The sequence below is a fragment of the Podarcis filfolensis genome (genome assembly GCF_964270895.1).
Source record: "Podarcis filfolensis genome assembly, chromosome: 2".
Taxonomy (NCBI): Eukaryota; Metazoa; Chordata; class Lepidosauria; order Squamata; family Lacertidae; genus Podarcis; species Podarcis filfolensis.
This window is the reverse complement of record NC_139605.1, coordinates 69,369,471-69,382,251: the sequence shown is the minus strand read 5'-3', so window position 1 is coordinate 69,382,251 and position 12,781 is coordinate 69,369,471. Positions and strand designations below refer to the sequence as shown.

The 12,781-nt window shown below is 44.4% G+C and overlaps 1 protein-coding gene across 6 annotated transcripts in view; it reads right to left on the bottom strand.

The window, feature by feature from the left end:
• The window catches only part of LOC310756359 (E3 ubiquitin-protein ligase RNF14-like), a 44,102-nt gene extending 32,227 nt beyond the window's left edge, over positions 1-11,875 (bottom strand). The window contains exons 1-7 of one of the 6 annotated variants that reach the window (XM_083600182.1): positions 11,469-11,875; positions 9,522-9,673; positions 7,699-7,861; positions 4,436-4,587; positions 2,408-2,908; positions 1,472-1,700; positions 254-426 (exon numbers count right to left, since the gene is read on the bottom strand). In XM_083600182.1, coding sequence (XP_083456308.1) covers positions 254-426; positions 1,472-1,700; positions 2,408-2,908; positions 4,436-4,587; positions 7,699-7,852 — 1,209 coding nt within the window. In that variant the 5' untranslated portion in view covers positions 7,853-7,861; positions 9,522-9,673; positions 11,469-11,875. Of the gene's footprint in view, positions 1-253; positions 427-1,471; positions 1,701-2,407; positions 3,986-4,173; positions 4,588-7,698; positions 7,862-9,521; positions 9,674-11,057 lie in introns of all 6 variants that reach the window. The other 5 variants (XM_083600183.1, XM_083600186.1, XM_083600187.1 and 2 more) reach the window with 5 other exon arrangements.
• Positions 11,876-12,781: the final 906 nt, after the last annotated feature.

Genomic DNA, 12,781 nt, shown 5'->3' with positions numbered 1-12,781 from the left:
TACATCATGTCCCTTAAAAACTACAAAAGCCGATTTTCTAAGTGTGTGTGTGTTCCAGCTTTTGAACCCCAGTACCAAAGCTTCAAGGGAAATCTGGCTTTGGTTTAGTCTTTTACCCACAAGACAGACTGTGCATGGGTGCTAAAGAAGGAAACAAGGTTCTAAGTTACTTGCCTATAAGAATCTGTGTTAGTATCCTTAAAACAAATGCCCTTGATTCTCTGAAGCATTTCCCCCTCTGTCCTGTTCTCACCTCTATAGGAGTCCCACAGCAAGGACAAGATTTGGAATTCTTTTCCAGCCACTCTTTGCTGTCCATTTCCTCCAGTGTCTTTTGGATCACCCTTTTTCCGTAGCGCTGCTCTAAAAACTTCTGCGTGGCCTCGTCTGCTTCAAGGTACTCCTTGCACAGGTCTGCTAACTTCTCTGAGGGAAACAATAGAATGAACAGAAGGCGCTGGTCAAGTCTGGCAAAACCGTACTTCACAAACGTGCCCAACTCCACTTCTCAAACAAAACAAATGCCATCAGTGGCGTAGCGTGGGGGGTGCAGGGGGGGCCGGCCGCACCGGGCGCAACATCTGAGGGTTAGGGTTAGGGGGCGCAAATCCACGGGTTAGGGGGCGCAAATCCATGGGTTAGGGGCACAAATTACTTGCCTTGCCCCGGGTGCTGACAACCCACGCTACGCCACTGAATGCCATTACCGGTCAGCTTAATCCATATGGAACAATCAACAAGGGTTGTGAGCAGCTGAATCACGGGCAATCAATGGGTTCTGAATCAATTCCACCACCATAAATTGATTTCCAAAACTATTGATGTACATAATTAGTTCAGGGCTTATGAAGAGCACTGAGCTAATTGGGGAGTTGATTACAGCCCTTCAGCCCTCTCTGGCTATCAGGGCTCTCCCCAAGCTTCGCCCTCTTTCTCCAGGCAATGCCCCTCAATGGCCCTGTTTTGCACCCCAACCATTTTTACCTGGATCAAGTGTGTCTGAAAACGCTTCTGGCTTACCTGGGTAGAAGATAAAGAGGAGTGTGTGGTGTGTGTAGAAAGTTGCTCTACTGTAGGAAGGTAAAATGTACATTTCTCGCTCCACCTTCTTCTGCCTCTAGCCCTGTCAACCACTGTCATGTGGCCTTTGGAAGGTTGGAAATGGAGCCTTCAGGCTGCAAAGTGTTTCCCCACCCCACTCTGGTGCACATCTGACTGTACACAACAGAATCTCAAAATTATAGGCAGTACTTCTTCTAATGGGATGAATGGAGAGACAGCAGAAACAGTGGGACGAACATGTTATGCAGAAGACAACAGAATAAATTATATCCTTCAGAGAACTCCACTTAAATGATCCTACGGAAATAATATCATCAAAAAGGTGTCTACCTCAAAAGGCGAACAGTACATACATTTCACATCCAAACATTTCACAGTTAAAATACTACTTTTGTTGAGTTCAACTCACCTGCAGTGACTTTACACCGGGAGACGCCATGGTAAGTCATCTTACACAACGTACAGAAGGCATAATTGCACCTGGAGCAGATGCCCATCGTGCCCGATGGTTCCTGCATTACAGGTGTTTGGCAACATGGTCGTGGGCAATATACCACATCGGCCATCATATCCAAGCTTGACTGGAGCAGCAGGCGGTCGTAACGTGCAAAGAGTTCCTCTTCCACCAACTCTTTTACCTAAAATGATGATGATCAATAAAATTTAGGGTTGGATCCAACTACATTCTAGTCAAGAGTAGATCCACTGAAATGAATGAACCCAAGTTAGTCATGTCCATTTATTTCAATGGGTCTATGCTGAGTTTGACTGCCATTGGATACAATTCATAGTGTTGGTGAGTTTCAACTATTGGAAAAAGGAGCCTGCACTGGCTTTATTTGCCTAGCAAGATTCAGTCATGGCTTTGCTAAGAGAAGCAAAAGACACACTGCTGAGGTATTCATCAACTACTTTCTAGTTAGACCTGTTGCCTTTTCATAGAAACTTCAGCTAGCAGATCACAGGAGAGAGCAATCAGTGCCCAAGACAGCATATCTACATGTGTTCCAGTTATTCCAGTACCAGACCAAGTCAAAGACAGCATCAAAGATTTGCAAAAAGCTCCAGGTAGCACACCCATTCCAAACGGCCATCTACCTAATAACTCATTGCAGAAAACTAGAAACATGGATTTAAGTTTGTCTTAGTCTAAGTGCAAGTCTGTTTCACAAAACTACCGTCCTAGTCCTTTACAGCCACAAATCTTTTGCACTGAAGTCCAGGCTTTCCTCTTTGGGTTTAACGCCTATCTATTGTGGGGCTGAGAACAGTGTTGCACTTAAAAACAAAAAAAATCAAACTCTTTTTTTTTTTAATGGATTGCCATAGAAATGATTGTTGTTACCTGCCCAGGAGTAGCAACGGAAGGACATTTCGGTTCTGGACAATTCAAGTAGTGGACCTCACCATCTTTGATTTTAATTTCAAAGTAGTCCTTCAAGCAAGCCCTGCAGTACACATGCCTGCATTCCATAAAGTACATACATTCACTTCCCAGCTTTTCAGAAAAGCAGACATTGCACGTGTACATTTTACTGTTGAAGCACTTTTGCCTTTGGGCCTGATCAAAGTCCAGAATCTCTCTAATCAGGCTGGACAGAGACTCAACATCCTGCACGGCTCTTGCATCAAGGGCTTCTTCCTGCGCGGCTGCGGCGCCTGCCCCATCCTCTTTGCCTTTCCTGCTTTGCTCTTGTCCTTGGTCACATATCTTTGGTTCATAGGGCGAGCTGATGTTCAGATATGTAAGTGTTTCTTCCTTGAGAAACTGCATCCAGGCAAACAGGATCACACAGCCTCTGTTTTCTTCCCATAAGTTGTCCAAATGCTTACAAAGTGCAGAGAGCTAGAAGAAAAACAAACGGCAGGGATGTGAGAGCATCTTCTACACTTCCCGAGATCTGTATCGTACTTTATCTTTTAAGAAAGCATACCATTTCAAGATTAGGGGTTGGATTCAAGTAACGGGTCCCACTAGCAGAAGCCCACACAAGGAATTCCACTAGCGAAACAGGGCTTTTCTCTCTCCCCGCCCCCATTAGCTGGGGGGTGGGAGTCAGAAGAACCCCCAGAATAGCAAACAGGGGGAGGAAACAGCAGATTATTCTATCTGGAAAGCTGAAATGCTTGCACTAACAGAATGACTACCATAGCACCATGCTGAATTCCTTCCTGGGGTTGGAACTCAATGTAGTGCAATGAAACATTCTGTTGAACAGAAGCTCCTAGCTTGGCGCTACAGCCTTAATAATATAGCAAGAATTTAGAGGTCTTCCTGAGAGCAGCCCACAGCACAGGGTGTAAAATACGTGCAATTCCAGAAGCAATTAAGTGTCCTTTGTACTTATATTTTATTTATAAAATGCCAGATGCAATAAATACCAGGGCATTGTACAATGTTAAAACATAAAACTTCATTCCAATAGCACGTTACATTGGTAAAATGTAAGCTGGAAAGCTAGAGAGAATTTGGCAAGACTTCTAGTAAAGAAGAAAGGAGTCTCATTTGGCAATCCACTATTGTTTCTGCAATAATTAATGGAGCTAAGTTCCACTGATTTCAACGTCTACTCTGATCATGACTCACATTGGATATCACCCACACAGTTTTCTCATGATAGAATAAACTAAACCAAAATGTACATTCCTCTCTCACTCTTTCATAAACAACTACAGATCTAAAATAAAAGCTATTTCTTTAATGTAAGGCAACAGCATCTAACTCTGACTTTCATGAAGCATTTTTAGTGTTATTGATGTCAAATGTTGAAACCCCTTTATTTCCTGACTTAGGTCCTAAATATAGAGTAAGAAAAAATTTGGAAAATCCAGTGTTCTGATGAACTGGATTACTATTTACTTAGAACTAAGCATGGGGCACAAAGTGAGTTTGGATAACTAGAAGGCTGGGGACTTTGCTGTACTCACACCATGTTTAGGAGAGCACAGTTGCTCATCATGTGCAGCGTTCATACTGCATGTCCCACATCACACAACAACCCTTTGTGTGCACTATATTATGGGTGCACATATATAGATGACGTAGAAGGGAAAAGGAAAACCACCAGTTATGGTAGGATTTTTCAAAAGAAGAAGCAATGCTAATCATGCCGAAGTTCATTGGACATGAAGGATTTAGAGCAGCTTTAAGAACAATTAAAAACGTTTTAAACTCACACCACCTGACTTTAGGTATGACAGAGATACATCTAAGAAGTATTAATACATTATTCTTCCTAACTAGCTCTTAAGCTTCTTCCAAGTAGTTTTTTGTTGCTGCATCCAGATTAATAACCAACCACGATATTAATCATTAACAAGAAATATTACCATTCTGGTGAACTACACGAATTGTTAAAGATCTGTATCTAACCTGAGCCTGAGAAAGCCACTTGCTACAGAGGGTGAAGACAGGTGGGGAAGTTGACGGGTAGTCTGGTGGGAATTCAAAATGCAGCACAATCGGAGGCAAAAAACAAACTCTGCATTCAAACTTGCTGTTCTGGAGATTCTCTGTCAGGTTGCCTAAAAAAATAAAAATCTGATAAGTGTCAGGAAGAAGCAACAAGCTGTGCTACTACCTAAGAGAATTGTTTGATATGGTTTCATAAAGTTTCCCTTTATCTGAAATTATTTTTGTTATAAAACTAGTTCACACAGACTCTACTGAGATGTGTTTGGATTGCATGGTCCCTCCTTCCAACATGTTTTTTAATTCTCTCTTCCACTTCCTGGTTCACAGTAACCATGGCTTGCTGTGATGTTAAGCAAAAATCAAGTTTATCACTAACCATGTTTTGTCTCCAAAGAATGAGACACCCACTCGGTAAGTTCTAGCTTCCAATAGTGGTTCTGAGGCAAACTGTAGTTAGTAGTAACAATCATTGGCCCAATGCAGACATCGCAAGAAACTATGTCTGAGGATGTGAGCCTGCAATGTTGCAATGTCTGAACCAGGCCTTAGCTAAATAACATGTCTCTAAACCAGTGACAGGGAAACTCTTGTCTTGTGGACCAAATTAAGCCCAGCAGGTTGTTTTGGCCAAAACATACCCACCTTATTGTTGACAATAAAATCTTTGAAGCCCCAGAAAGAATTCAAGCCAGGGATGCAAAGGAAGAATTTTTCTTTGCAACCTCAGCTTGAAGTTTGACTCACCTAACATTGTATGGTGTCAGGTGTTGGGCTGGCCACTTCCAGATCTGGCTTTCTGTTCCCCATCCCTGCTCTAAGCAATAGTTGAAGCCTCTTAATTCTTCTACCACTGTGATTAGAACAGGGGTAGCTAATGTGGTACCCTGTGGATGTTGTGGACGTTATCATCCCTGACAACTGGCAGCGCTGGATGAGGGGGATGGAGGGCTCCATGTTGGCTACCCCAGGCTTAGGGGAAAAGCCCATTCCTTTCTCTGAATTCCCCAAAGGGAGAACGGTTTAGATCAGGCTTTCTCAAACTCGGCTCTCCAGATATTTTGAGACTACAATTCCCATCATCCCTGACCACTGGTCCTGCTAGCTAGGGATCATGGGAGTTGTAGGCCAAAAACATCTGGAGGGCAGAGTTTGAGGAAGCCTGGTTTAGATGCTCATGAACAAAACAGAAAAGCCAGACAAGCAAATTCAGCCTAAGTAACACTGTCATCCCATACAGTTAGGTATGGTGGGACAATTTAGTTGTGCACATGATTTCAAACTAAATAAATGTATGCATAAAATATTTCAGATGGGAACAACATGACACCAACCATATCTTGTAATCCACAAAGCTTTCAAAAGAAGGTAATGGAAAACTTAAAACTAGGAGCTTAAGTGTCTATCTTCTATATCTTATTAGGAAATTGTTCCTCCCTCTTTTGCTCTGTAAAAAGAACATTGCAAATGAAGAGAACGGTAGGAAAAAGTTGTTGAGCTCACAATCTTAAAAATAGCATGGTTCTGTCAGCGGCAGCTGTTTTATAAACATAAGCATGATTTCCAATTCTTATACACAGTATTAGACAGGAGGGTTGCTTCAACAGCTCTCTTTCTACCAATTAATATTTCAAGAACTCTTCTAAGAAGCTCTGATGAAAGATACTACACAAATGAAAAATTAATAGAAAAGCACATTGTATTTTTAAAAGAAGTGTGAGGTTCAGTTCTTTAGGTGTAAATAAGCTTCAATCCTCTAAGTTGCCATGCCAGCTAAGATACAGGCAGGGTGAAACACAATATTGTGTCAATGCAACATCTCATTCTGTGCTGGCATCACACCAGCACAACCATATTCAGTAAAAAACAAGGGTGGGATTCAACTACCGTATTTTTCGCTCCATTGGACGCACCGGACCATAGGAGGGGGAGAACGGGGGAAATTTTTTTTTTTCTTGTTCTCCCGCTCTAAAACAAGGTGCGTTCAAGGTACATTCACCAGAGCTTGTGGGGCTGGCGGTGGGGAGAAGTGCTGCTTTCCCCCACCGCCAGCCTCAAAGATCCCTGAAGCCTTTGGAGCGCAGCGCCCCGCTGCCCTGCAGAGGCTTTGCGCGCAGCCATCCCCAAGCTAGAACAGCGAGACGGAGCCCTTCGCTAAGATCTTCTCCATCTTAGCGACGCAGCCTGCATTTGCTCTATAGGACGCACACACATTTCCCCTTAGTTTTTGGAGGGGAAAATGTGCGTCCTATGGAACGAAAAATACGGTGATGAGTTCTATCAACAGAAGCCTTCTGCAAGGACTTCTGCTTGTGCAATGGGGCTTCCCCTCCATTCCCCCTCCCAAAAAACCTGAAATGGGGGAGGGGATTTCAGGAGAATCCCTAGAACAGTGTGCAGGAGGAGGATTGATCCGTCTGGCAAGTCAAAATGCTTGCCCTGATGGAGCGACTGCCTTAGCCCAATGTTGATTTCATCCCCAAATAATCCCACTCTACGGAGGTCATTTTATTTTGAAGACCGAGCTCTGTGATTATGTGTGATACAAACAGACTGGGATCTCACATAACCTGAACAGCTTTCTTGGCAAACATTCAACGCACCTACCCCTTATAGAATTTACAGTTAGCTAAATGTTTTAGGGCTGGTTCACCTTCAGGCCCAACACTCACAGAACCTATATCGCACAACCTATAGGGGTCAGCAAACTTTTTCAGCAGGGGGCCGGTCCACTGTCCCTCAGACCTTGTGGGGGCAAGACTATATTTTGAAAAAAAAATATGAATGAATTCCCATGCCCCACAAATAACCTAGAGATGTGTTTTAAATAAAAGCACACATTCTACTCATGTAAAAACACGCTGATTCCTGGACCATCCGCAGCCCAGATTTAGAAGGCGATTGGGCCTTAGTTTGCCTACCCATGACCTATACCAACAAAATGTGCTGTATGATCTAACCTGTATTACACATACTTGCCCCCATCTATCATATATCCATGGATGTGGCATAGCCATCTGCTCACACCATATATTCGCCAGTATGGGGGTGGAGGTAGGGAGAGCAGGTGATCCCAAGGCTTGGTCCTGTGCAATACCATGTGAAGAATGAACATATCAGGCCACTGTGCAAATCAGTCCCTACTTCTTGAATAATGCACTTGGAACATATGATAGTATTGCAATAAACTCAAAGAAGGTAAGTATCCACGGAAATGGACTCACCACTCATATATATGGTGAAGCCTGGTGGCAATTCCACAGAGATTCTAGTTTCTCCTCCCTGTACAGCCAGCGCTCTCTTGAATTCATCTTCATCATAGATACTTGCCAAAGCAAGCAGCTCATCTTCCTGAGCTTCTTTGTCCTCTGAAGACATTTACAGTTCCTGTGAATGATGAACATATCCCCAGTATAAATTAAGCAGACTCCTGTAACAAGATATGGAGAGAGTCAGAACTTACAGGGTTAAGAAGTTCTGAGTGACGTCTCACATTCCGAGGCGTGGCGTTAGAACACTGAGGGGAGTGTCCTTCTACTCTGTCACACAGAGTGAGCTTAGCTCCGGTACGGAAGGGAGCGGAAAATGAGTTCTGTGTCACCGGGATTTATGATCTGTTGAACTGTACGAGAATAAAGCTATTTGTAAGATAAGGAAGAAACCGAGCGTCCGGCCTGATTTACTACGCACACACGGCTTACTGCTTCTGCTTCTAACGCTGTGCATTTCACTCTGCTAAAGGAAGCTGCAGCTGGAAGCTGCCCAGAGGGAACAGAGGCACGCAGAGGAAGCGTGTGGGCTCCGGGGCAAGCAAAGCTGCAAATCAATTTCCCAATACAAGAATGGTCTATTGCAGCATTAATTCAGATCACTCTTAGGGCAATCTGAGGGTGATCGGAACCAAGAAAGAATGAGCCGTCACCGATAATCCTGGCTTCTGAAGGGATTGGCCATAGGAAACGAGCACATGTAACCTACAAAGCAGGACTGAATGGGCAAGGGGGTTAAATACGGATTTCTACGCTGTACCCACCAAACCTGCCCAGCAGCAGATGTCACCCACCCATTAAGGTGATGTCATCTGATTGATAGGCGAGCATGGTTCACGAAAATTGTCTTAGGGACAAAACTGGAACCCATGCTGGGTCAAGACTGGCCTGAGGGCTGAAGGCTCCCCAACCCTGTGCTAACGCATGCTGCGTTCAGCCATGTAAAACTTCACTGCTTCCACAAAATTATTCTCTCCTGTATACTGAACCTAATGGCATGAAATAAGTGGTAGAACAACAATAAGGTAAAAAGCTAAAGGTAAAGGACCCCTGGACGGTTAAGTCCAGTCAAAGGTGACTATGGGGTTGCGGCACTCATCTCGCTTTCAGGCTGAGGGAGCCAGAGTTTGTTCACAGACAATTTTCCGGGTCATGTGGCCAGCATGACTAAACCGCTTCTGGCACACGGAGGACCATGACGAGTGCCAGAGCGCACGGAAACGCCGTTTACCTTCCCGCTGGAGCGGTACCTATTTATCCATTTGCACTTTGATTTGCTTCCGAACTGCTAGGTTGGCAGGAGCTGGGACAGAGCAACAGGACCTCACTCCGTCGCAGGGATTCAAACCGTCAACCTTCTGTTCAGCAAGCCCAAGAGGCCACAGCACCACCCGTGTCCCTTACAACAATAGTAGGGATGAAGAAAGCAAGACTAGAAAGCAATGGTTTTCTAAGTCTAAGCACATGTAACTTATATAGCCTCCTATTACTTCCCTGTTTATACCTGCCTCTACTTCTCTCTTCCTCTGTTGTGACTCTTGTGTCAGATTTTAAATTTGTAAGTTCCTTGGGGCTTACATATCCCCTCATACTTGATAAAGTGAAATGCGCACTGGTGACAGCACAGCAATCTTTTCTTAAAGGTACATGGAAAATGCATTTTCTTCCATTAAAATAATTGTTATTTCTTAAGCTACACACAATAATACAAAAGCAACCCCAATGTGTAACGTTACCAATTTTCATTTTAGCAGAGGAATGTCATAAGAAATTGGTACCTTTCTAGTTAGTCACATCAGTAAGACCTGATCATCAAACTTGTTTATCCACTGAATATCTAGGGCAAGAGGAATACAACTTCTTGCTGAAGACAATGGCATTGGTGTCTTAAGTGGTCTACAGAGGGTCAATGATGCTTAGTGCTTGTTTTCTGCAGAAAAAGAAATAAAATGTAAGAATCCTGAATTTCAGGGGGTTGGACTATTTGACACTCATGGTCCCTTCCAACTATACAATTCTATGATTCTAACATTACTTCTACTCTGCTAAAATATAAAATTCCTGGTGGATGCTTTCAGTCCCACAACAGGGTTTACTGAATTTAGAAAGGCTCCACCCTACTAAACCAGCAAACCCATTTAGTAGGAGTAATTCCCATTGCAGTTAAAGGGACTTATTTCTGAGCAGGCACATATAAAAGTGCACTGTAAATCTGACTAGTTTGCAACTCTGCAGCACGTCCCAGAGCATACACTGATGTTAAAAGATGGGATTGTATCCAATGAAGTTGTTCCATTTGCACAATGACTTTGGCTTGTGCAACAAACCTTGCTGTCCCTTTCCTTCCTCTTGCCCCCTACCCAAAAAATACAATCTGGAGGTTTGAGGCGAACCCCAGAGCAGATTTGAGGAGCACATGAGGGGTGTTGCTCTGTTGTGCAAGCAGAAGTCCTTGCCCAAATGGAAAGACATCATTGGATATAACCCTTAATGTGTAGACAAAAATCAAAGTAATAGTGGTGTAACAGAAGGCAACAACAAAAATCTACTACAAACTCCTGCGCCATGTCAGAAGAAAACGGAGAACAAGGCATTCCTGACAAATGCCTACTCAGTGTCTAAAAACCCTTAGCTTCCCTTAGCTACTGCGTAGGCTGGGCGATACCTGGTTTTCAACATTGTGCTATATCAACCATGCAATATACTGATCTATCACAATGTCTGAAATGATGAAAATAAGTAGAGGCCAGTGGAGTCATGTCCTGGAAACTGCTACTACTTAGCAGTCTAAAACTGATACATTTTTAACTACCTTTACCATATTGATAAAACTGTTATTTTATGGAACAGCAACAGGGGTAGCAGGAATCAGGAGAGAAGCGATGACCAGCTTCAGTTTTCCCCACATCGTGATTTTTACATAGCACACACAAAACATAGTGATTCGGGATATATTATGAAACGCTTATCACAATGTTGACTACTAACTGGTTTGGGACAATATATCGCCAAAGCCTCCTCTCGCATAATCCTGCAAAGTGTTCCCTTGACTGCAATGGCTCTCAAGAGCTAGATGCCCCGTGTCCTTAAAGCATTAAGGGAGAAGTAAACAAAAATAGCACAAATGCAGAGAAAGGGGCGAGGAAACTGCATCCTTTTGGTGTCAGTGACACTCAAAATGCCAGCATGTAGGACTTTCAGCTATAGTAGCTGGGGACAAAAGAAGCAGGTGTGCAAATCATTAGACTTTACTGTTGGTGGGGAGGGGGGACTGCATTTTCCTACAACAGAAGCACCGTGTTCAGGAAACCTACCTAGAGACTCCCGCCAAGAGGCTGCAAATTTGTGGCGCGATTATTTTTTTAATTTTTGGGGGAGGAAAGGCTCTAAACTTCCCTCCCCGTCCTTAAAGTGAAAATACACCAATAGGGGGCGGGGGACGGGGACTACCATCTACTCCAGATTAGTTTCCTAATACAGACTGCGCTTAGCTTCCGGCCAGACCCCGAAGAGTCACGAAACCTGGGCGTGGCAGACCCCGCCGGTGCACAAGGAAACGCCGGAACCGCGCCAGCGTGCCTCTCCTATCGGCAAATCCCCCTGCCAGCTCCCGTGGCCGCTCCAGCCTCGCCAGAAGCCCCCAGAAGGCGCCGCCAGGAGCAGAGCAGGGGCGTCGCTCGCCTCACAGGCGCGCGCGGGGACCCCGGCCCCGACCCGTCACTCACCAGCCGATGCGGCCCCTCCCTCACCTAAGTCTCCGGCCCTCGGCTTCCGGGTGCGACTCCTAGAGCGGCAAGGAGAGAGAGAGAGAGAGAGGAGAAGGGTAGAGAAGCCGCATGGTTGGCGGCCTACGGGTCATGCGCGCCCCTCGGCTTCCGGTTTGACTCGAGGTCTCCATCTTAACGTTCTTGGAGGGGTTGGAAGTTAATGGAGCGGCAGCCGCGTTCGTGTTCGGCTGAGCGGGGAGGGGGGGGGAGAGGGGGGGATCGCCCTCCCGACCCCAGTGAGAACTTTTTGGCCGCTTTGGAACGTGGGTGGATTGCAAATGTGTTGGGCAAGACGCCCTTTTTTGCCGAAATCAGTTTAACTTGTAAATAACCTGTGTATCTTTTTGGGCGTGTAGTTTGACTCTGCTGCATCTTGGCAGCAGTGTGCGATTACGGCGCGACATGGAGATCCGGGTCTGTGACGTTGCGTTTCGCCAACAAAACAGTTGAATAGGCGAGAGTTTGCTGAAAGGTGCGATCGTGGCATCGTAAGCACCTTTAAGTGGTGCTTAAGTCATTCCCTTTGAATTCGGTACGGCTTACACCCTACTAGCAAGTGGGGTTAGCATTGCAGTCTACACTGTTATTAATCTCAGGGCGATACCACATACCCTCCCAACATTTCTCTGATGAAAATAGGGACATCCTATTCTCCATCAGGAAGCTTCTCGTGCGTTTGATCGCCTGCACACATAAGACGTCATATGCACATTGACATTGGTGGCTCTGCCTCACCTACCTCATAGGGTTGTTGTAAAGAAAAAAATGTGCGAGGGAAGGGATCGTGTGCAACATCTTCACAGATGAATGGAATGAAATAAAAGTTTTAGCAGTAAGCTGCCTTGAGTCCCTGACAGGGGAAGAGGTGAGATATACTGTAATTATTATTAATAATAGTAATAATAGAAACTGTGAGACTGACCAGAAAGTAAATCCGATTGAACTTAGTGTGACTTAGTTCTAAATAAAAATGCTTCAGAGTGCAGTGTAAGGTTGCCTGGTCTTGACCCAGTTACCTGTGAATAAGCTCCATTGAAAACAGTGGCACTTATTTCTGAGTATAGACAGTATAAGACTCCATTTACAGTAAAGGAATAAACACTCCGTGTGTTTCCAGAGAAATGGCTGGCTGCTGAAGCATTGCAATGAAAGAATTTAAAGTGGATTGGTAACCTTTTCCTTCAAAATTATAGGAAGGTTTTGTATGCCAGCTTCACAATTTATTTAATTTGGTACATGGATTTTATTTTCAGGATAAACAGGACCTAGTT